Source organism: Moschus berezovskii, chromosome 3 (genome assembly GCF_049115385.1).
Source record: "Moschus berezovskii isolate FMDL1 chromosome 3, NW_MosBer_1.0, whole genome shotgun sequence".
NCBI lineage: Eukaryota > Metazoa > Chordata > Mammalia > Artiodactyla > Moschidae > Moschus > Moschus berezovskii.
The window spans coordinates 116,350,981-116,376,043 of record NC_142462.1 but is presented as its reverse complement, the minus strand read 5'-3'; the positions used below and the strand labels follow the sequence as shown (position 1 = coordinate 116,376,043).

Below are 25,063 nucleotides of genomic sequence, written 5' to 3'. Positions count from 1 at the left end.
TACGACACGGGGAAGGAAAGAAGACGAGAAGACAGGAGCAGCGGAGAAACGGACAATCAAAGGAAACGGAATGGGAAAGATACGGCGTGGCAGGGATGAATTGAAGGGAGAAGACAGAAAAGGGAAAACGGGGGCATAGTGGACAAAGAGCCTCACCTGCAGAGCGGTGAAATCTCAAGAGCCCTGACCCAGGATCTCCTTCGCCCTGTCCCCAACCCTCAGGCCGCCTTCAGCCATGTCCCATCTGTCCGCTCTTTCCACGCCCCTCCACAGCGGCACCCCCATGAGACCGTGCACCCCCATTCTAAGCCCATGCCATCCTGAGAAGATCGGGGGCTGCCACCCCTGACCCCCTCCAGTCTCTGCATGAGAAGCAGGTGGGAAACCCGGAGCACCCCCTGGATGTTAGAACCAGGCCCTCCCCACCATTCCTCCCACTGCCGCTCCAACGGGTGGGGCGGGGGGACATGTTGCTCTTACCTCCTCCAGGGCCAGCACGCCCCTCAGCTTTCCCATGCTGGTCACATAAGCAAGGTGGAGGCCCAGGAGGGAGAAGAGGGTGTGGGTCTGCAAGGACAGAGCGGTAGGTAAGGTCAGCACGGTGGCTCCACCCCTTCCGGTCCTCCCGGAGGCCCTGCTGGGTGGGCGGTGGGCAAGGACTTGCCTTGTGCAGAGTCGTCTGCTCCACCAGCTGGAAGGGGGACTGGTCGATACAGCAAGAGTCAAAACAGACAGGCTGGCCCAGCTGCTCCTGCTCCCAGGCCTCAATCTGCAGAGAGGAGGGCCGTCACCCAATATCGGAGCCCCCTTAAACCCCAGATCCTTGATCCCAAGCAGCCCTCCAATTCCTGGCCCAGAAACCTGAAATAGGCTGTGAAGCTATCAATCACAGCTCCTCCAGGTTGCTAGCCCACCTCCCTTTGCCCCAATAAATTCTCTTCCCTCCTCCAGCCCCAAATCAACCTTCACCTTCAGGTGCTCAAAACATGCCCCCTTCTTCCTGGTGCCCCAAATGCTTGCTATTCCAGTCTTGTTTTCTACTACTCCTGTAATTTTCTTGGGCTCCAAAATCACTGAGGATGGTGACTGCAGCCATGAAATTAAAAGACACTTACTCCTTGTAAGAAAAGGTATGACAAACCTAAACAGCGTATCAAAAAGCAGAGACACCCCTTTGTCAACAAAGTCCATCTAGTCAAAGCTATGGTTTTTCCAGTAGTCACATATGGCTGTGAGAGCTGGATCATAGAGTAGGCTGAGCACCAAAGAACTGATGCTTTTGAACTGTGGTGCTGGAGAAGACTCTTGAGAGTCCCTTGCACTACAAGGAGATCAAACCAGTCAGTCTTAAAGGAAATCAACCCTGAATATTCACTGAAAGGACTGATGCTGAAGCTCCAATGTTTTGGCTACCTGATGCAAAGAGCCAACTCCTTGGAAAAGACTCTGATGCTGGGAAAGATAGAAGGCAGGAGGAGAAGGGGGCGACAGAGGATGAGATGGTTGGATGGCATCACTGACTCAATGGACATGAGCCTGAGCAAATTCTGGGAGAACCAGAGTGGGTCTTGCTCCATCTTCCGTTCCGTTCCGTCGCTCAGTCGTGTCCGACTCTTTGCGACCCCGTGGACTGTAGCCTACCAGGCTTCTCCGTCCATGGGATTCTCCAGGCAAGAATACTGGAGTGAGTTACCGTTTCCTTCTCCAGGGGATCTTCCCGACCCAGGGATCGAACCCGGGTCTCCCGCATTGGAGGCAGATGCTTTAACCTCTGAGCCACCAGGGACATCCATCCATCTTAGACTTGCCTTAGCTCTGGACTGAACTCCTTTAGAGCGCTGTGAGGCAACCATCGTTGTGTGTTATAAGGAAACCTGCAGGCTGACCTTTTACAAAGCAGATCTTGGAGAAACTTTATTGGATTTAAAGAGCTGTTCTGGGTCATGTGGCACTTTGTTGACTCAAACAAGCCGCTTTTGTGTGTGTGTTTGGTTGGTTTGTTCTACATTGTATTGCTTTGTCTGTGACCAAAGCAATAAGGCAAAGTCCAACTGTGCTTTGGATTTTAGATGTGCATGCCCAAATCCCCAAGGTTCCAAATAATGCAGTATCACTGTGGCTCTCATAAATGAATTTTAAATTTTCTGTAACCTGTTCTCAGTCCCCTCTGAATGTGCTAGAGAAAACTTTCAGGAGTCCCTTGGACAGAAAAGAGATCAAACCAGTCCATCCTAAAAGAAATCAACCCTGAATATTCCCTGGAAGGACTGACGCTGAAGCTGAAGCTCCAGTACTTTGTCCACCTGATGTCAAGAGCCGTCACACTGGAAAAGACCTTGATGCTAGGAAAGATTGAAGCCAGGAGGAGAAGGCGACGACAGAGAATGAGATGGTTGGATGGCATCACTGACTCAATGGACATGAGTTTGAGCAAGCTCTGGGAGATGGTGAAGGACAGGGAAGCCTGCTGTGCTGCAGTCCATGGAATCGCAAAGAGCTGGACACAACTGAGTGACTGAACAAGAACCTCTGAATGAGGTTCTACTTTCTTTGTTTTTCAGTTTGCTCAGATCTACGCGTCTCAAGCTTCAGAGGACGTCACTGAAGGTCATCCCCCAGTTCTCGCATCCAGTGCTTCGTCCACAGGGCTGTGCTCTCCCCATCTGTCCCATCCTGCTTTTTCCTGATTACAATCACACCTCTTCCAAACTTTCACCCTCCCTGACTAAAGGTCCACCCAAAGTTGGGCAGCACTCACAGCCAGGATGGATGACTACTTAGCAGGTATGTTGCAGACAAGGTTTACTTATATGACAGGCAGCGAGACCCTTGCCGATGCTGGTTTGGTTGGTGCTGCCCTCCTGCAGTGTGCTCTGATCATTTCTGGCCTCCCTGGTTCCATTTTCCCTGTCCTCAGGAAACAACAGTAGCAGAACCATTTCCTGTGCACACACACCATGCACTTCTTTGTGCCAAGCATTATGGTCATTGCTTCACTCCTCAAATCCTCTGCCCTATGGTTATCTCTATTTTACAGATGCGGAAAAACAGAGGACCAGAGTGTCTAAGTGTTTGTCCTGAAAAGCTTAAGATTACACAGAGGTGGGCTTCTGACCTTGACTGCCCATCATTTCCCAGCAACCCCAGTTTTCATCTGCTCTAGGTTTGACATGATCCATGACTTTAAAAAGCTTAGCATCAGTTACAAATCGGGGCTCTAACGGGTGTGTATTCCTAACAGAGTGGAGGAATTAGACAAGTCATATCAAAGACTTCTGGTGACCTAGAATTGAATTATTTGACTATTCCCAAAGGTGTCATCTTGATATTATCAAGGGTGTCATTTGTATCCAGCCTGAAAATGCGGTTCAAAATATCCTGAAGTTTGACTCCTACTGTATCTTATCCTTCAAAAGAATCATGGTGGGTCCCATGGGAGTTGAGAGCTACATGACCAACCTTGATAGTATATTAAAAAGCAGAGACATTACTTTGCCAACCAAGGTCCGTCTAGTCAAGGCAATGGTTTTTCCCGTGGTCATGTATGGATGTGAGAGTTGGACTGTGAAGAAGGCTGATCGCCGAAGAATCGATGCTTTTGAACTGTGGTGTTGGAGAAGACTCTTGAGAGTCCCTTATACTGCAAGGAGATCCAACCAGTCCATTCTAAAGGAGATCAATCCTGGATGTTCATTGGAGGGACTGATGCTAAAGCTGAAACTGCAATACTTTGGCCACCTCATGCGATGAGTTGACTCACTGGAAAAGACTCTGATGCTGGGAAAGGTTGGGGGCTGGAGGAGAAGGGGACGACGGAGAATGAGATGGCTGGATGGGAGTTGGTGATGGACAGGGAGGCCTGGCGTGCTGTGATTCATGGGGTCGCGGAGAGTCGGACACGACTGAGCGACTGAACTGAACTGAACTGAACTAAAGTCTTCCCTGAGACAGATATCAGCTAAAAATGTATCATCTATCTTCTTTTTATCCCTAGTTGCACTTTATTTCCTGCGGTTACTAAATAACCTCATTGATCAACTAGCTGGCTTTCTTTGTGCATTAAAAAAAAAAAAGTATTATTGGTTTCAGCCACCTAGTAAAGCACTCCTTCATTATAGTTATCTGATTCCTACTTGTGGGTAGAAGGAATAGTTCAAATTTTTTCATCTGTGATTATCCATTTGGTTTTTCAGGTCATTTATCCAGAAATGTCATGTGTCTTGAGGGGTGTCGAGGGGAGAAGGGGAAGACCTGCCTTTCTCTCCTGTCACTAACCACCCTCTCCTCCAATCTTGAGTACTTTTAATTTTTAGCACATATATATTCTGGATGGGATTTTCCTGATGGTTCAGTGGTAAGGAATGCAGGAGATTCAGGAGACTCAGGTTGATCACTGGATCGGGAAGATCCCCTGGAGGAAGAAATGGCAGTCCACTCTGGCATTCTTGCCTTGGAAATCCCATGGAGAGAGGACCCTGGTGGGCTACAGTCCATAGAGTTCCAAAGAGTCAGACACAATTGAGCAAATAAGCATGCAAGGATGCATATATTCTGGACATCCAGTAGATGTTTCTTTGAAGATAATATATATTATGGTATTTTATCGGCTATATGTTTTTTGTTGTTTGCTCGTTTTGCGTATCTAATTTTATAGTTTAATATCGAGATACGTTTCCCATGAAAATTACCATTTGAATCATTTTAAGTGTACAATTAAGTGGCTTTTAGTACATTCAAAATGTTCAACCATTGGCAACGTCAAATTTCAGAGAGAGAGAGGGCTGGGTGGGTGAGCAGGAATTGGGGAACTGGCTTACATAGTTGTGAAGGCTAAAAAGGCTGATATTTCAGCCACATACTTTTAAAGCTCTACCTTTCAGCCTTTGCAGCAAGCTTGCCTTTTCTTTTACTAAATGGAATCGTTGCTAATGGATTTTACTGGTGTCTCTCCACACCCCAGGGTAGTTCTGATCTGCACAGCTTGGCCGTGTGTTCCCAATCTGTTTCCTGTGCCATGTTCTGGTCACTCAGCACAACCTGCTCCACCCAGTGCTTGATTTTCTCTCTCATGGACTCAACAGCCACCTCTTTGCGGAAATAGGCATTTGTCCCAAGGAGGCACCACTGTCGATATTTGCCCTCAGTCTGTGGTTCTTCCCAGTCTCGCTTCCTGGAATCTTCCCATTGTCCACTGTCTCAGGGACCAGATCGACCTCAGCAGGCACTGATTTCCCCATTTTAGTTTTGACGTTGTCCTTCCACCTCCATTTGTATGAGTTGGCTGCCCAGTGCCATTTTCCTGTAGGTAAACGTCATCCTTCCCACATAGCATCTGCCTGGTTCAGAGCACCCCTAACATCTCAAAGCTCTAAGGCTCATCCTATCACCATTGGCCCATCTATACACAGAGGCTCGAAACTTCCTTCTTCTGAAATGACACTCGTCCCCATGAGAACACCACCATGTTTCCCCAACTCCAAGCAATGTGCCCAGCACCACTCCGTAGTCAAACCTCACTAACAGCCTCTCAAAGTGTTCTTCTGCCTAGCTTCACATCTTATTCTTACAACAACACAATGAAGAAGATTGGGGCGGAGGGGGAGAAAGAGCAATATCTTCACTTAACAGAACAGGGAATTCCCTGGTGGTCCAGTGGTTAAGACTCCACGCTTCCAATGCAGGTGGCATGAGTTCTATCCCTGGTCAAGGAACTAAGATTTCTGCATGTCACAGAGCACAGTCAGCAAAACAAAACAAAACAGAAAAACGATTCACCCCAGCTTCCTGTTTCCTTTACTTACCTCTTCAGGAGACATGTTATCCACTAAATCCGTTGAATCCTAGAGAAGAAAGACATAGGTCCAAGTTCCTTCCCTTTTCTTCCTCATAGAACCATACCCACTTCTTGGCCAGGCCACAGTTGCCTCTTTCCGTCCCATCATCCCTTCCATATGATGAAGCTTCTCCTCCCTGGTGGGACCTCTTCCCTCCCACCTTAAGGATCATGAGTTTCTCACTCCTCAAAGACAAGTTCCCTTTTCCAGGCTCCCCCCTGCCGACTTCAATGCATCTTCTCTCACCTGGGTCATTTTCTTCTTTTTGGGGTGAGCTCTGCCTAGCAAGCAGCGAAGCAGGGACCGAAAGATGGAGGGTCTTGGACCTGAGGGGAGTGGTGAGTGGATGGAAATGCAGACAAAGCACTATCCATCCTGGGAGGAAACGGTTAGGGGCCCCAAGTGGTCCTGATCCTTTGTCACAACAGGCCCACGTTTCCAGGTGTCTCACCTCTATAGGACCTCCCCTCTCCCACCCTCCTAATCCAGCCCTTGCCCCCTGACTTTGGGACAGTAACATTGGACTCAAAGAATAGAAATCCCCTCCCACCATCCCCTGGCCTCATCCCTCCTAATAATAGGAGCCCTTAGGTTGAGGAGCATGCAGAGACAACCCACAAGGTGTGAGGCAAGGGTGAGGTGCATGATGGGAGAATCTTTACCTGTAGACTCCAGTGCTTCCAGCTGCTGTTTGTGGCTGGGCAGGGGCCCATTGGGCTCTTCGAGGGGCAGTGGATCAGTAGGAAGGGGGTGAGGAGGAGGAAGAGAAGGCATCTGTAGAGAATAGTAAAAGTTCTCAGTCTTCGAGAAGAGGCTACCTTGTCCTGCCTGTACCAGCTGGTGTCCTGGGAAACCTATCTAAAGCTCTTGTTCTTTCCACTTCAGAAGTCCTCAGAGCTCTTTGAATTCTCATGGCTCCAAAATTTGCAACCTCATCTCCTTCAGTCCCTGGACGCAGGGGCACCGATCTCTTAGCCTTTGTCAATGATCAGCATCTTCCTTCTCTCTTCCTCTTTTCCCTTTGTCCCATCTGCCCCGCTCCCCTGACCCTTCCCAGCCCGCTTACCTCGGGCTTCCCGTAGAGATCCTCATCTTCATCTTCATCCACAAAGGCGAAGGACTCGGGTCGACCCTGGGGCCAGACACCAGAGCGCCCCACCCCAGCCGGCCGCACCTTCCCGTCGAAGGGCAGCTCGGACAGCTTCCTCGCCATGTCCTGGGCCAACCGCAGCCTCCGCTCAGGACACAGGTGACGCTGCAGGAGGGACTGAAGTTCTGACCGCTCCACGGAGCCCAGCAGGATCATTGAATCTGGGGGAGACCCAGGCTTGGCCTGAGGGCAGCTCGATCACCCCCTGGGTTGCCAGGCCCTCCCCCAGGGGTTCTTCCTGACCCAAGGATAGAACCTGCATCTCTTATGTCTCCTGCATTGACAGGCAGGTTCTTTACCACTGTTAAGAATTAGTCATTATTATTAAAATCCTGCAACCCATCAGCTGTACCCCTGTTCCAATGAGGAGCCACTGCTTTAGAGGCCACTGAAAGGTATTTGGGATTTGGGAAAATATGAAAACTAAGGTAATTTGGATATTCTAATCATCTGAAATTAGAACTAACAATTTAAATGGCTTCAAACGGCCGTATGGTTCCATCACACTAATTCAAACATTCAGTTCAGTTCAGTCGCTCAGTCGTGTCATTCAAACATTAGACAACGATTTATTTAATATCTGGTAAATACCTATAAGGAAGAAATCTGAGGGAGACAGATGTTATAGTCTCAGCCCTCAAAGGGTACCGAACCTAGTGAGGAAGATAAGACGTGGATATAGAAACCACAATAAGAAGTAATACGAAGCAAGATTAAGTGTCAGAGGTGGGCAGAAAGGACGATGAAGGAGGTGAAATCACTACTTATCAAACACGTTTATTCCTTCACATGGAACAGTCTCATCTGCTGCTTAAATTGGGTATTATAGAACAGCTGTCATTTAGCTATGGGGCAAAGAGAGCCACCTCAGGGGGGTGTAAGATTTACAGCTGAGCCTCATTATTCACAGATTCCCTATTTGTGAAGGCTTCCTGGATGGCTCAGTCAGTAAAGGATCCACCTACAATGCAAGAGACCAAGGTTCAATCCCTGGGTCAGGAAGATCCCCTGGAGAAGGAAATGGCAACCCACTCCAGTATTCTTGCCTGGAGAATCCCAGGGACAGAGGAGTCTGGTGAGCTACAGCCCATGAGGTTGCAAGAGCCAGACACGATTTAGCAACTAAACCACTACCATTACCTATTTGTGAATTCACTCACTGGCTCAAGTATATTTGTAACCCCAAATCAATACATGCTGTGCTTTCCCCATCATTCACAGGCACATGTAAAGCAACAAAATTATCTGAGCTGCCCCACCCACATGTTCCCAGTTGAGTCTGAACAGAGTGATAGGCTGCCTTTTTTTTTTTTCTAGCTTCATATTATAAACAAATGTTCCTTTCATGATCCAATGAATGCCATGATTTTTGTATTTTTGTGTTTCATGATGGTGATTTTGTTGTTTACAATTGCCCCCAAGCAAGAAGGCTGTGATGTGCCTTATGGAGAAAATATATGTGTTAGATAAGCTTTATTTAGCCATGAGCTACCTTGCTGTTGGTCGTGGTGAGTTCCAAATTAATGAATTAACAACAGATATTAAATAAGTTGTCTTTAAGGAGAAACACAGGACTTCCCAGGTGGCACTAGTGGGAAAGAACTCGCCTGCCAATGCAGGAGACGTAAGAGACATGGGTTCAATCCCTGGGTCAGGAAGATCCCCTGAAGGAGGGCATGGCAACCCACTCCAGTATTCTTGCCTGGAGAATCCCATGGACAGAGAAGCCTGGTGGGCTACAGTCCACGGGGTCGCAAAGAGTCAGACAGGACTGAAGCAACTTACCACGTGCGCAAGGAAAAACACATTTAAGACAAGTGTATGCTGCTTTGACTACTTGAAGAAAATGTGACCAGAGGCTTGCAGGAACTTCACCTTGAATTTCCTTTGGGAGCAATGGTTCAGTGAAACAAAACTCGCTCAGTTGTGTCCGACTGTGTGCGACCCTATGGATTATATAGCCCATGAAATTCTCCAGGCCAGAGTACTGGAGTGGGTAGCCCTTCCCTTCTCCAGGGATCTTCCCAACCGAGGAATCGAACCCAGGTCTCCCACATTGCGGGCAGATTCTTTGCCAGCTGAGCCACAAGGTTCATAATTACAGTATCCCTAATTCAGTGTTCATGGCAAGTTTTTAGAACATAACTACAAGGAATAATGAGAATCGACTGTATTTCTTTCACTGGATTTTTAACTGTCTTCCTGCGCTTGTGCTTTTCCTTCCCTGAAGATGATCGATCGATCATGCTCCCTAAGGAGCAGAGCCTGGGTGACCTGTAGCAGACTGGATGGCCCTACAGACAAGTGCTCACCCCAGTACTGCCTGTACTTCTGTGGCGCCGGGAATCTGCTTCCTTCCCTCCCACTGACCTTTCGATTCAACCAGTGGTAAAGTCTTGACAGTGGTGGTCTGGAGCAGGTTTCGCAACTCCCCGTATGTGCAGGAAGCCGAAACAAACTTCACATCCCGTACCATGATGTCCTCGACAAAGATTGTAAATTTGCTATGGAGGGAGAAAGCACCGGGGAGGTTAGCCCCACCATATAGGCCTGTCCCTTGGCTGTCCCTTCCACTCCTCCCATGAAGTTTTTACCATGCCTTTGATCACTCATAAAATTATTAAGTACATGGGAATATAAAAACAAGTAAAAAAGCGCAGTGCATCCAGACATCAACCCTAACTTCATTCTCAATCTCAGAACCTTCCACCCCAACCCCATCAGATCTGAACTAATTCCAGCTGGTGCCCCTGACCTGAGCTGGTTCCAACCAAGGTCAGGCAAGTAGGGTAGCTTCTTGACCTGGATGATGCTGTCGTAAAGGGAGGGCTGCAGGCTCTGAGCCACCATGTTGGCCAAGATAACAGCCACCATCATGGGTAGGATGTGAGCAATCTGACCCGTTAGTTCAAAGCAAATCACAGCCGTGGAGACGGTGTGGGACACCGCGCCAGTCAGCGCCGCTGCTCCTGGAATCAGACACAGACGAGCACCCTGGGTTAGGGTTGGCCTTCTTGGTGTGGCAGCTGTGTGTGTGCGGTGTGTGACGGGAGTAACCCAGGGTGGGGAGATGTGACCCCGGGCAGTGCCAGCACTCCTGAGATGACCCTCTGTCAAGTAGAGGCTAGAATTCTGAGCTGTTAGAAAATCATTTTGATCTCATTCTATGACCTTTGGCAACTTAAAAAATTTTGTGTGTCCAAATTTTCATTTATAAAATATAGTAATGTGCTATCTGTTCCTTGCTTTTGAACAATTGGATCACTCTTAACTGAGCATTTTAGAAACCTATTTATAGCATTTTATTTGGGGCCTCAGGTTCTGATGCCAACAATTTATAAGCGTACTCAAACCTAAAAATCATGCCATGGGCTTAGAGCAATGAGATCCTGATTCTATTTCTCAACTGTATGAGAAGAACTTAATCCTTCTGGAACCCCATGCTCTCATTTCTAAGGTGAAAGGGGTCATTAGATAAGTTCTAAGGCCCTTGCAGGTCTAAAACATTATAATTCCATAAGCTCTTTGAAGATAGAATCTGTCTTACTTGTTTTTGGTTATGATTTCCCATCAGCCAAAGAGTCCCTAGTGCATTAACTTTATTTCTTATTTAAACATGGGAATATATGCTATAAGAAAAGATGCTGGGGAAGCCATACATGAAAATAGAATAAGAAAAAGTCACAAAAGATAAAGATTGGGAGGAATGGTTTTACTGGATAGTGTATGCAATATATTACAGAATATTAACACAGGATATATATATATATATAAGTCCATATATATATATATATATGTATATATAATGGGCTTCCCAGGTAGCTCAGTGGTAAAGAATTTACCTCCCAATGCAGGAGCCACAGAATACATGGGTTTGATGCCTGGGTCAGAAAGATCCCCTAGAGGAGGGCATGGCAACCCACTCCAGTATTCTTGCCTGGTGAATCCTATGGACAGAGGAGCCTGGTGGGCTACAGTTCATAAGATCACAAAGAGTCGGACATGGCTGAAGTGACGTAGCACGCATACATGCTAAGGGAAATGACTACCAGGGAGGTTGAAGGGATATCTGAGAGGCGTTAAGACAGGGAATAATAGCAGATGCAAGAAGTTTTTGTACAGAACTGTGATGGGGGACTAAGGTCGCTGTATGTTCTATAAAGCTGATTAGTTCTTCTATATCAGAGGGAAGCGTGGTCTTAGACGTCATTGGATTTTGGTAAAGAGGAGAGGGAAGGAGGAAGCATAGTAATTCTAGGGAACATCCTGGTCATTTTGTTAGACATGGGTTTTGGGTGGAAGGGACTATACATGTAATGGAAAAAGATAACCTCAGACTCTCAAAATGTTAGATACCTCAGAAGTCATTTTCGAATAAAGAAACTAAGCAGAAAGGCAGGCAATCTGCTCCATGGCCATCCAGTGACAAGAGGCGGGGATGAGACCAGAACCCACACTTCTGAGCTCTTAGTCATGTGCTCCTAAGTCTCGTCAACATGAGCACACCTGCAGGTACGAGTATTCGAGCCAGTCACAAGCACTGTCATTTCCACGATTCTTTGGAGAAAAAGAAAAAGCCCTTACCGAACACTCAGAGGCAGTCCTAGGTGTTCTCATCCTTATTATCTCATTTAATCCCTAAAATCCCTATTCTGTGTGAAGAAATAGGGAGCCTCAAAGATGTTTAATGAGAGCTAATTAGAGTCAGAGCCAAGGGCTGATTATTTAAATAAAAGTTGAATTAAATGGCATTAAATGAAGACCGTTATTGTATAGCCTGGAATGCAGATGTCATGGGAGAGTCTGAGTGTGGGTGTCTGGGGTTACAGGAGGGTGGGGTGTGTCTTACCAATAACTGCGTAGCCCCCAGGTAGGATCTTGTAGATGATGTCATCAAATAAGATACCATCTGGGAAAAGCATGGCCATGATCTCTCCTACTAGCCTTCCGAATGCAGCTCCTAGGGAGAGACCAAAGGAAGGAAGGTGTTGAGAGATGCAAGGTCTTTAGCCTCCATTTTTTAAGAGCCAATGCCTCCTTGGGTGCTAAGACTGAACACAAGCCCCCAGCATTCCAGGCCTTTCCTTATTTTCGCAGTACCCTAGCCTGAACCAGGCTTCTCATCAGAACTTACCGAGCACGAACACAGGCATGAAACCTCCGCAGGGTATGGGCATGGTGGTGGCCACGATGGACATCCAGAACTGGGGTAAAAAGAGGCGTCAGCGCACCCTCTAGACTGTGTCCAACACACACACACTCACACACACATTCACACACACACACACTCACGCTCACAACTCCCTTTCCACTACTTTCCTGCTTCTTGTTCCAAGAGGTATAGAAATCCTAGGAGAGCTAATCCTTCTGGAAGTCATCTTGTCTGTCACCTCCCCCCAGAACCAAAAAAAGCATGGAGCACTCAGGGTAAGATATCCCAAAGACAACATTGTAAGAAGGCTCCTCCAGGCAGTTAACCCAAATCACTCCTACTTGGAGTGACAATATTTGCCTTTAGGTAATCAAAACAAGGATTGGGGCCCCAGGGGACTCCTCTGTCACTGCCCTCAAAGGGTCCTAGCCCACTGTGTCCTCTTAACCCCAAAACGTCACCTCAGCAGAGCAGCTTGAAGCTTTTGAACCTGGAGGATATCTTTTCCTGGCCAGACTATGTTTCTGAAAAAGAACCTCATTTCCAAGTGGCAGACTTACTGTATGACTGACTTAGCTTCAGTAAGGTCATTTACAAGGCCATTTACATGCAAACCTCACAAGGGAGCCTGGAATGAACACGGCCCTGCCTGAGACATTTGCTTTAACATTTTTCTTTAACATCAAATCACCTTCAACAAAGATCAGAAAATCAGATCTGTCTGGACCAGCCTGCAAGAGCACATTGCAAGAGCCAGCTAAGCCAGCCAGTGTCATAGAAAAGAACTCCAAGGCCAAGCTAATATTCCAAAAGGAATTGGGATGATTTTAGCAAAAGTAATATGTATAATTGCTTTACGATGTTGCATTGGTTTCTGCCGTACATTTATTATTGTCTTTTGAGGTCAGCCCTGGCTCAAGGGACTCTCTCTAAGGTTCAGAAAATGAGAAGCTTTATTTCTCATTAGTTTACAATAAAGTTAGTGCCGTTTTCAGTTGTAAATATTTTTATCCTGGTAATTTGTTTTGACCCTTAGCTGCTGTCATCTTTTACCAAATTAGTTTGAGACCTTTTTCTAAGATTGGTTTACTTATTTTGGAAGTCATTTGTAAACCTGTTGCTTAATTTATATATTATGTAGCATATTTTTGTTTCTTTTACAGATATTTCAAAAGTTCAATCACCAGTCTTTTCCCCATTCTATTTCTCAGTTCTTTTGCCTACTCTACTGCAAATATGGGCTTTGTGGCTCAGCTGGTAAAGAATCTGCCAGCGATGTGGGAGACCTGGGTTCGATCCCTCAGTTGAGAAGATCCCCTGGAGAAGGGAAAGGCTATTCATTCCAGTATTCAGGCCTAGAGAATTTCATGAACTGTATAGCCCATGGGGTCACAAAGATGAAAAACTGTACCAACTTTATTGGAAACTATTGAGAAATATAGTTTCTCACTTTCTGAACCTTAGAGAGATTCCCTTGAGCCAGGGCTGACCTCAGAAGACAATGATAAACATACAGCAGAAATCAACACAACATCATAAAGCAATTTGCCCACAATTAAAAATAAATTAAAAAAAAAGACAATGATAAAGGCTCTGAGAAGCCTTTGTCCCAGAAGCTCTGAGATCAGGCAAAATACATATTTGTCAGAATGCACGTGTGCATGCTAAGTCGCTTCAGTCGTGTCCAACTCTTTGCCACCCTATAGACTATTGCCCGTCAGGCTCCTCTGCCCATGGGATTCTCCAGGCAGGAATACCTGAATGAGTTGTCATTTCCTTCTACAATTGTCAGAACAGAACTGTTTAAAACAGCAAAATTGAGAATCCGTTCCGTTCAGTCGTGTCTGACTCTTTGCGACCCCGTGGACTGTAGCCTACCAGGCTTCTCCGTCCATGGGATTCTCCAGGCAAGAATACTAGAGTAGGTTACCATTTCCTTCTCCAGGGGAACTTCCCGACCCAGGGATCGAACCTGGGTCTTCCGCATTGGAGGCAGACGCTTTAACCTCTGAGCCACCGAGAATAGCAGAGTTAAATGTACAAATGAAGAGGGTTGCAGATGGCAAATTCCTTGCATGTGTAACAAGAGTTCGCCTTGTCTCTGCCTTCTCTCAGTACCAGCACACTGCTCAGTAAATGCAGGTAGGAGGTAGGTAGGTAGTAGGTAGGTAGGTAGGAGGTAGGAAGGTAAATTAAGTAGGCAGGAAGGAAGAAAGAAGAGTTTGGTCAAACAGTATTCATACAAAGCAGAAAAGCTTCTCAGAGCTAATATTTGCTTAAAACACCCACCAGTAATGCTTGCAGGGGAACTTGTTTGAACTGTGATGAACAGACATCACCGAAGGCTACCCCACTGGACTGTCTGGAGACAGAGTTCTAGATGCTGATAGTTTAAGCTTCTTAAGGGATCCTGACTCATAACATTTGGAGACCTCTTGAACTATTCTGTACTATCTCTTTGGAATAAGTACATGAAAGCCACAAGGGATTTTGTAGGCTCAGGTTAATCTGAAAGCTCCAGTAATACAGATAATAGGTGGCCGATGGGTCTGATTTCAGAGGATGAACTTTAGATTATCCTCCAAGATACGTATAAGAAGAGGCTCAGCATCACAGGACGCTGAAAGTTATCCACTCCTGCAGCACAGAGGTGGACGCTTGAGACGAGCAAACTTTTTGAGTTGTTAGCACACAAAAGGGAAAATCCAGAAGCAGGGCAAGTGATCTGTAACACAAATTACTCCCAAGATTTTAAGCCCCCAGTTCTAGAGAAGTGGGAAACTAGAGACCCCCTTCTCACAGATTGTGTTTTATTTAGATGCTTCACAAGGAGGAAGCACAGAAAGATTAGGCAAGAATTCTCCAGAGCCTCGGGCTGTACTGAGAACTCAGTGATACTAGCTAATAACGTTAGACTCATTAAAAAGGAAATGGAGATGTTGTAATCATATTCATACTCATTAGAGACACACCAGACTCACAACAAGATGATAACTTTCCATGTCTTAAAATTGAGAAGATGGAAGTTCCCTTCATCAATGTTATAAAAGAGCTGAACTGAGAATCCTACCTGTGAACACGGATACTGCCGGAAGACCACATGGGCTAAATTTTAAATTCGCCTGAAAAAATAGTTCTAGTCAATTATATGTTTTAATGTGGCTAGGTACCTTTACTGTCCACATTTTGGAAATAATAAGGGTATGGTTATATGTCCAGTGATAGGAGAGTAAAGATACTGGAAGCAGTGATAACTAGGTAATACAGATTTACATCAGTGGATGCTTTTATATTTAAAATATCATAGAAGGCAATGGCACCCCACTCCAGCACTCTTGCCTGGAAAATCCCATGGATGGAGGGGCCTGGTGGGCTGCAGTCCATGGGGTCGCTAAGAGTCGGACACGACTGAGCAACTTCACTTTCACTTTTCACTTTCATGCACTGGAGAAGGAAATGGCAACCCACTCCAGTATTCTTGCCTGGAGAATCCCGGGGATGGGGGAGCCTGGTGGGCTGCCATCTATGGGGTTGCACAGAGTCGGACACGACTGATGTGACTTAGCAGCAGCAGCAGGAGCATCAGAACACTTACTGAATAAACGGATGAAAGGACCCACTATGGCTATTACAATGTAACTTAGTGACTCATACCCTATGGAAACCGAGTTCCACAGTAAGTGTCAAGAATAAGTTGCATACCGCAATTAGAGAGTAGCCCCCACTCGCTGCAACTAGAGAAACCCCAGGCGCAGCAACAGAGACCCAGCGCAGCCAAAGATAATTAACTTTTAAAAAAGATTCTCTTCAAAAAAGAATAACTTAATAAACATGAAAGTTCAATGTGGATAGAATTCTCTGACTTTGGTAAATTATATGGGAATAAAGAATAGAACTGCCTTTTGCTGGTGAATTCTTAATAGGCAAGGTATCCAGTGATAACACCAACCAGAACACTCCTTATGCATGATTCTGAACATCTAGATGCCTCTTGCTTTATTATGTATATTTTATTTTAAACATCAACTTTTGTGGATTCATCTAAAGTCTGCCCAAAAGTACTGTCAAACCCACTAAAATGTATGTAAAAAATTGTGCTATAGACTAAAATAGAATCGTTACTTGGATTTGTTAAAAAAAAAATCAAATGAAAACCCTAATATAGAGAGGAAAATCATGGGCTATTCAGACAAGGTTTAGTCGCTAAGTCATGTCTGATTCTTGCGATCCCGTGGGCTGGAGCCCACCAGGCTCCTCTGTCCATGGGACTCTCCAGGTGAGAATATTGGAGTGGGTTGCCATTTTCTTCTCCAAATATATACAGGAAAATCATGGGCTATTCAGACAAGACATACTATTAATAATGAGGCAATCATCAAAAAGAGAGAAAAAGACAAACAGCAATTATAACAGATGTCACAACCAGGGGTGGAAATAAAAATAACCTAGTACAAGGCAGTAACTGAAAAGTCTATAACCATGTGATCCTTGATGGGAAGATATGAGAAAGAACCAATGTAAGTAAAAAGATCAGCTTTGTTTCCTAGCTGAAGTTAGAAGAAAATGGTTTAAGAGTGGCAAAATCCTCACAGCCTCGCCACCTCAATAGAGAATAATAATATTGTAAAAATTATTTATAGTCACCAATAAAATGGATTTAAATATTTTATCCCTTTTGTACTCCTAGAGAAGAGATTATCCACCAGACTGGGAGAAAAACGAATATGCAAATCATCTGAAAATGGATAATCAGATGCTGGAGATGAAGCACCTAATTATCTAATATGTGGGGAGATTTGGTTAATTTATCTGAGGTCTTTACACAGTTATTGTATTGGTTAAGCTCTGTCTTGTCCCTATTTACTTAGCGGCTGCGATGTCTCAATAATTTAGCAAGTGGAACCTTTAGAAGAGTTATCATAATTATGACAACATCATGAAGTTGACATGAATGGAACATTAACCCAGATACTGGTTCAGTTTTCTAGATGAGCAACTTATTAATACTTAGGCTCTGATTTCCAAGTTCTTTCTTTTTAGGTTGGACAAAGGCCAGGCCAAGTTTTACCCTTCCCTACCTTATGCAAAGGGGCTTCCCTAAGTGGCTCAGATGGTAAAGGGTTTCCCAGGTGGCGCTAGTGGTAAAGAATCTGCCTACCAATGCAGAGGACTACAGATGCGGAGAAGGACATGGCAACCCACTCCAGTACTCTTGCCTGGAAAATCCCATGGACAGAGGAGCCTGGTGGGCTACAGTCCATGGGGTCGCAAAGAGATGCAAAGGAGCGCACACACATACACATACACACACACACCCCTTATGCAAACCCTGGTTCCTAGGTTGAAAACAGAAACTCAGGGAGTCAGAGGTGTAGGGAGAGGTACCTTCATGATGAAGAAGAGGAGGAGGACGATAACAACACTGGTTCTGGGGTGGATCCACACAGCTGACCGGCCCAGGCTCTCGGGGTCCCCGACATGTTTTACCCACGTATTGTTGTCAAACAGGGTACTGATGGCTTCCCGAGGCATCAGCTGTGAGAGGAGGAAGCAAAAGGGAGCAGTTCTCCAGGGATGTTCAGTACTTCCATTTTTTTAAAGAGAACCGATGCCCCGGTCTCATTTTTCATGGGTCCCTTTCCGCTTTTTTCTCAGGGAGAGAAGCCATCCATGGGCAAAAGCACCTACGCTCAGAAGCCTGAGGGCCACCTCGCTGCTTCCTCTTTGCCATGTGGCCCCATCCTAGTTTAGTCTCAGTCACGTGATCAGTGACCTGACCCCCACCCTCAGAGATCACCCTTGGAGCTGACCTCTCCGGCCATGAACTGCCCTATTCCTGGTGGAAAGGTGAAGGAGGCGATGACAAAGGTGATGATTCCAGGATAGAGCAGGCGGCTGGAAAAGAAACAGGATTAATTACTTAGAATTAATCCTCATCCTAATTTGGCCAACCCACAGAGGATGCCACACTGGACCCTGGAAATCTGAAGTTTCTTGGCGTCCCCTGTGGTCTCAGGCCATTAGACGGAGCACTCTCTCCCCCAATAAGCAATCTTTAAAGGGGAAACCACACCGCTCATCCCTAGGAGGGTATCCGGGCTTCTATATTTTATCACAAGCCACCAAAAGGCATTTAACGCCTTTGGCCAAGATTAAAAGGGAGGAACTCTTGGAGAAACCAGAGAGTAAACGGGTAGGGCGGTGACTCACTGCTTAGCCAGAAACTGGCTGAGGGCCTTGTGCTTTCGGACACCGAGCATGACTTGGCGATGCAGATACACAAACAAGGCTCCCAGGAACCCACAGCAAATCCTGAGGGTGTAAGCCATACAGAAATGAAACCCTCATCCCTCGGCCCTGGCCACTGCAGGAAGCAAATACCAGGCATCCACCTGCCCTTTCTACCCACCACCCCCCTCAACAATTTCCACCTTACCCATGCCCACGCCAACTTCCCAGCTTGGGTCCTTTCCAATCCAAAGCTTTGCCCCAGCTCTGGCCCCCCCCCGACTCCCAGAGTAGCCACTGACCCGATAATCGCAAAGGCTGGGAGTTCCTGAAGGTCAAAGGGAAAGTCCATTCGGAAATTGGTTCTGAAGAGGGCTGTGATGGTGACTACAGGATGGAAAGGCCAAGGTCATGGTGGGAGTGTCACAGAAGCCATTGAGAAGGACCCAAGGTCATCAGCCTTAAGGATTAAAGCTTCCTCCAAACCCACCATCCCCTCTATTTAATTTCTTTTTCCTAACACTACTGGCAGAGACAGGCTTCCCTAGTGGTTCAGTGGTTAAGAGTCCGCCTGCCAAGGCAGGAGATGCAGATTCGATGCCTAGATCAGGAAGATCCCCTGGAGAAGGAAATGGGAGCCCACTCCAGTATTCTTGCCTGGAAAATTCCATGGACAGAGGAACCTGGCGGGCTACAGCCCATGGGGTCGCAGAAGAGCCAGACACGACTTAGCGACTAAACAACAACTGGCAGAGACACCCCCCTACTCCACGACCTGTACCCTTGCCCTGTATATACCCTTGGGCCTTGGTCCCACTTTCCAAGTGATGCTGCCCATGTTACCAGCGTCCTTGTTCCACACGGCCAGCACTCGGAAAACAAAGGCGCTGAACGTGGCTGCAAAGAATCCTCGCCAGTAGTTCCTCACAGCGAAGTAGGTAGAGGTGACCTCGATGCTAAACAGCACTCCTATGGGCAAGGAAGTCGAGTCAGGTGCAGGCCAGGGTGAGGCTCTCTCCCACCCTCCCACCCCAGGCACCCCAGGACCTTTGGCTCCTTGAGTCGTGAGGGGGGAGCAGTAGTGGGAGCGGGTGGTGTCTTGGCATATACCCTGCTCTAAACCATATACCTTGCTAGCAGTTTTTGCAGACCAGAGAGACGGTTCAACAAGATACAGAGGGGATGGAAAATGAGCAGGGTTTAACGCACGACATGTGCTTGTTCCACCCCTTTGAAATCAGGGCTGGGTGGAATTCGTGGTTGTCTGATATCCACAGGGATCTGAAAATTTTCTGCAGAAAAGTTCCAAGAGGGAAAGCTTTCAGTGACTGCTCGCCAGAGTACCAAGCAGAACTCAAGATTTATGGGGACTCCCCATAACAGCCCCCAACCCTGCCACAATCTCTCCTCCCTTCTCCCATGTGCCATGTACCCTGCAACGTTTAGGGAAGAAATTAGAAAAACAAAAAGGAAGGGACTTCGTAAGAGCTGACAGTACTCAGTATTCCAAAAGAGGATTCATTAATATTCTTTTTAATTAAAATGTAAAAAACCTGACTTAAAAGGACCAGATCGGGGAGAAGGGGGGAAACCAAGAAGCTCAAAGAAGTTACAAACCATTATGCTCAAGAAAGGAGGGTGAGGTAGAAGGCAAGCTAATTCAGAGTCCTAAGTTGTCCTGTTTGTGAGAGTAGATGCTGGAGCAGAAATGAGAAGGTAAATAAACAGAAAAATAGCAAGAGCTGGTGGAAACAAAAGAAGGAAGCTAACAAGGGCATAAAAGACTCAAGAGATGCAATGAAAATAATCTTTACACATACCGCGAATCAGGGAGAAGACTGTGATTAAACGCAAAGTGGAAACTGACAACAGAATTACCTAACACCTGGCTAAGCCTCATCTTTATCAGAGCTGAAGAAGGAAAACAAGGAAATGCAGCGTATAACTGTATGAGTGGAAAGAGCCCTGGCCCCAGGAAAGCCTGTGAACTAGGTCAGGTTCCTGTCCCTTGCTCTCTGTGGCTACTGGCTGGCTGAGACCCCCCACCCCCCAACCCCACCACCTGCTTCCCATTTCCGGTGGCCTCTCACATCCAAGCCATTTTCTGCCCCCTGTTCTAGATTCCAAAAGTCACGTCTCTTGATGTCTCAGGATTCCAGCCCTTTCTGTTGCAGGTGACAGTCAATGGTGATAGGAAGTCATTTATGCCACAGCAAGGGTGGCCTAATGGTTGCTCCCGTGTGGAACAGCTGCTGTACTTGGGCAGAGGATACCTTGTGGTTCCCCTTCTCTGGGATCCCCAGTCTCCCGCTGCAGGTGAAAACAGTCCCTCCCTTATCTTGTTTTCTAGGAATTTGGGGCATCAGAGCACCTGTTAGCACTTTCAGAGGTAGTTCTCTATTTACATCTCTGAGGTCCCCCTGGGACTGAAGGTTCTTTGGATTCCCAACACCTAGGACCTATGTGCCTGGTACATCATCAGGGTTCAAAGCCTTGTCCTGTGGATGAGAGGACAGAGGAGGGGAGATGGGGGACAGGGGAAGGAAGGAAAAGAGCAAGGGATCATAGGTGGGTGGAATTTCAGAAAACGGGGAATCTGGGAGACAGCCCTTTGCCAACCACCCCTGGCCCGCCCCTGCTCCCCAAATCTCATCAGGTTCGGGAGCTGCTCTCTTGGCCTAAAAGGAGGATCTGGGGAGTCGGGGGGATTTGAGGGGGCATCAGGCAGAACAAACTGCTCCTTTTCTTCACCAGTAACAAAGAGTAGGAGATGACTGAGCAACTGAACTGAACTGAACAAAACCAAAGTTGGCTCTGATTTGTCGAAATGTAAACAATCCAACTTACGAATGTTTGACGACCAGATTTTGAAATCCTAGGCTAGATTTCCCTTCCCGAGTTCTGGGACGCGTTCTCTAACAGTCTGTCACTGTGTACTTCGGAATGAGAGTGAATTTTCATGTTCGCCTGAGCCAAACAGAAAATGTGCCGCTAAAAGGAAACAAAGCATGAAAAAACACAAACAGCACTTGGAAACTCTCTGGTCTCCTAGGTTCTGTAATGTCGCTCTCTCTTCCACCCTGGAGGCTCCGCTCTGTCTCCTCCTCTGGCGCCACGGGCCTTGGTCTCTGACTCTTGCGACTCGTAGATCCACTTTTTCAACTTCATTTATGCCGATGGCTTTAACTACCACCCCCATGCTAACCGACGGGTTGACAAAGCCATGCTTTCAGCTCAGTTCCTGAACTCCAGACTCAGCAAGCCAGCTGCCTATTTGACGTCACTTGGAGATGTCGCAGGAACTTCAAACTCAATGTATTCAAAGCGAAATTTATCAACTGTCTTAGACCTGTTTCACTTCCTATATTCCCTATGTTGCTTGCAACACCACTATCCACTGTGTGTTCCTCCTTATAAAACCGAAAGTTAGCCTAGATTCCTCCTCCTTTCTTATTTTTCATAACCTCGCATAAATCAGCCACCAGGTGCCATCCATTTTCTTTTCTATCACCCTTATATATCATCCTGTTCTCTATCTCGTCTGCCTCTGCCCAGTTCAGTCTCTCACCATCTAGCATCAAAAGGACTGTGACAATAGTCTTCTTGTTAATCCTGGATAAATCCTGTTTATCCACAGGCCAGCTCTGTGCGGCCAAAGCTGGACACAACACTACCTTGTTTGAAACTCTTCCCCGACTCCCCTTCACCCATGACAGCATTTCCCAAAGTCGGGTCCATGAGATACTACGAGTTCCCTAAAGAGGGTCCTTGCAAAAAGGATTCTGCGGGAAACACTGACTTTGAGCCACACGTGGGATAGTCACAGGGCGTGTCAGCGTATTGAACGCTCTGAGAACTCTTCCTGTTTAAAAAACTATCTATTCAACACAGTGTTTTCCAATGTATCTGATCTTGGAACACTGTTTACATGTTATGTCTACTAACACCATGAGCTGTGTTCTGCACAACACATTCAGGCAAACTCTAGCCTGGAGAATGAAACTGACGTTCTTGTGCATTTCCTATGATGACCTTCATGAATCACCCCCCAGGTACCTATCCAGACTCATTTCCTGTCATTTCTTCCCCTGTGCCCTCTAGCAATGCTCATGTATTGACATTCTATTCCTGTATGTCTTGACTGTGCAATGTTGTTTCTTCTATCCAGAGTATTCTTTGCACTTTGCCCAGGCTGCCACTGGGATGCTTCTCTGAGTGGGCTGTGATGGTCTGCTGGCCTTCCTGTCTACCCTTTCTGCCATGGTTACCTGCGAGCAGAGTAACTAGCATAGCACCCAGAGGTGCTGCCTCTGCTCACGGCAGAGGGCATATATGGAAACAAAAACATCCTTGTCGTTTTAGCCAAATGTTGAAGTAGATTTCATCAATGTAAGGCATTAAGAGTTGACTACAGAGTGAATAAATTACTCTAATACTACTTTTTTTTCTTTTAGAATTAATCCGTATTTGTAAAATATAGCTATCGAATAAGGTTATCTGCAACTTCATTTAATATTTGCCACTTACTACAAACATCCTAAAAATAAAACATTTTAACTTCAATGCTTAACATTTTCTTATGTCAACTTATGTCAAGAGCCATGTTTTATCTGTAACTTAACTATTTGCCTCTCCCAGTGTCTAGACAGGATCATGAAGAACCTTCTTCATTCATCCCAGAAGTTCTAGTTTTATGCAAAAAAAAAAATCATATTCTCTTCACTTTAAAAGAATCTGGATTAAAAACAAAACAACAAAAAATGCTACCCTTCTAAAAGTATTCTTCAGACCTTGTGGATTTGTAAGGCAAAAGACTCAGTAAAGCTGAGAGTGGGTATAAATGCAAGTGTGAACATGTAAACTTGTGCAGAAATTCCAACAGGCTAGCCTTCACTGCTGGGGACATTGACTTTAATGACAAGAGCTGACAACAGTAGTGCAAGCAGGATGCCAGCTAACTCGTTTGCCAACCTTTCTCCCTTATGCTGTGTGCATTGCTTTAGCACCAGTTCAAGTGAGCATGGTACATTTTCATTAACTGTTAATGTCTATACACGTATCACTCCTGAGCCAAGTCATCTTGGTTTCCTGAAGACTCTTCTATGAAAGGACTGATTATATTTTCATAATTGAAAGATACCTCTAACAGCTGGTGCATTTATGAAGCAGATGCCTTTCCTGCAATTCTGCTTCTCCAATTGTTAACATGGTATCTTTTTTTATCACCAACGAATCCAACCAGTGATCTATATAATCCTTGCTCTGTTAATCTGGTTACAACTGTTACCAATGAGTAAATAAACAGATACAGCAGCTGTCTCTGACCATGCACACTTGTTAGTCATCCAGGACAAGGAAAAAGTCTGAAAAGTTACCCTTTGTCTAACAGTTCAGTTCAGTTCAGTTCAGTTCAGTTCAGTCGCTCGGTCGTGTCCGACTCTCCGCGACCCCATGAATCACAGCATGCCAGGCCTCCCTGTCCATCACCAACTCCCGGAGTACACTCAAACTCATGTCCACAGAGTCGGTGATGCCATCCAGCCATCTCATTCTCCGTTGTCCCCAAAGCGCTAAACTCAACTTTACATTGCAGTCAAGGAAAAATGAGCCTTTAATTCTCAAGTGTAGTCCTCATCTAAAGCTGACCATTGGCACTTCCTTGGTGGTTCAGTGGTTCAGACTCTGCACTGCCAATGCAGGGCGCCGGGTTCAATCCCTGGTCTGAGAACTAAGATCCCGTGTGCTGTGCAGCATGGCCAAAATAAAAATAAAGCTGACTATTCATTCAATGTCTTTCCAGGTGGTGCTAGTGGTAAAGAAACTGCCTGCCAGTGCAAGAAATGCAGGAGATACAGGTTCCATCCCTGCGTCAGGAAGATCCCCTGGAGGAGGAAATAGCAACCCATTCCAGTATTCTTGCTGGAAAATGCTATGGACAAAGGAGCCTGGCAGGCCACAGTCCATGGGGCTGCAAAGAGTTGGACACGACTGAGCACACACACACACATCAACCTAAATATGGTCCACTTAAACTCCCAAGAAAGGCAATGCCAAAGGATGCTCGAACTATCGTACAATTGCACTCATTTCACACGCTAGCAAAGTGATGCTCAAAATTCTCCAAGCCAGGCTTCAATAGTACGTGAGCTTCCAGATGCTCAAGCTGGGTTTAGAAAAGGCAGAGGAACCAGAGATCAAATTGCCAACATCCATTAGATCATAGAAAAAGCAAGAGAATTCCAGAAAAACATTTCAGTTCAGTTCAGTTCAGGCTCTCAGTCGTGTCCGACTCTGCGACCCCATGAATCACAGCACGCCAGGCCTCCCTGTCCATCACCAACTCCCGGAGTTCACTCAGACTCATGTCCATCGAGTTGGTGATGCCATTACTTCTGTTTTATTGACTATGCCAAAGCCTTTGACTGTGTGGATCACAACAAACTGTCGAAAATTCTTCAAGAGATGGGGATACCAGACCACCTGACCTGCCTCCTGAGAAATCTGTATGCAGGTCAAGAAGCAACAGTTAGAACTGGACATGGAACAACAGACTGGTTCCAAATCGGGAAAGGAGTTGTCAACTCAAGGCTGTATATTGTCACCCTGCTTATTTAACTTATATGCAGAGTACATTATGAGAAACTTTGGACTGGATGAAGCACAATCTGGAATCAAGATTGCTGGGAGAAATATCAATAA

General features: G+C 46.1%; 1 protein-coding gene across 3 annotated transcripts in view; it reads right to left on the bottom strand.

The window, feature by feature from the left end:
- Window positions 1-25,063, bottom strand: part of CLCN1 (chloride voltage-gated channel 1) — a 38,591-nt gene that overhangs the window by 3,867 nt on the left and 9,661 nt on the right. For all 3 annotated transcript variants that reach the window (XM_055421412.2, XM_055421413.2, XM_055421414.2), the window contains 15 exons: window positions 19,208-19,333; window positions 18,667-18,751; window positions 18,347-18,448; window positions 17,947-18,031; window positions 17,522-17,671; window positions 12,119-12,188; window positions 11,834-11,944; window positions 9,740-9,953; window positions 9,355-9,488; window positions 6,901-7,145; window positions 6,497-6,608; window positions 6,081-6,160; window positions 5,802-5,840; window positions 665-769; window positions 481-567 (listed from right to left, as the gene is read on the bottom strand). In XM_055421412.2, the coding sequence (XP_055277387.2) occupies window positions 481-567; window positions 665-769; window positions 5,802-5,840; window positions 6,081-6,160; window positions 6,497-6,608; window positions 6,901-7,145; window positions 9,355-9,488; window positions 9,740-9,953; window positions 11,834-11,944; window positions 12,119-12,188; window positions 17,522-17,671; window positions 17,947-18,031; window positions 18,347-18,448; window positions 18,667-18,751; window positions 19,208-19,333 (1,745 nt within the window). The remainder of the gene's footprint in view (window positions 1-480; window positions 568-664; window positions 770-5,801; window positions 5,841-6,080; window positions 6,161-6,496; window positions 6,609-6,900; window positions 7,146-9,354; window positions 9,489-9,739; window positions 9,954-11,833; window positions 11,945-12,118; window positions 12,189-17,521; window positions 17,672-17,946; window positions 18,032-18,346; window positions 18,449-18,666; window positions 18,752-19,207; window positions 19,334-25,063) is intronic.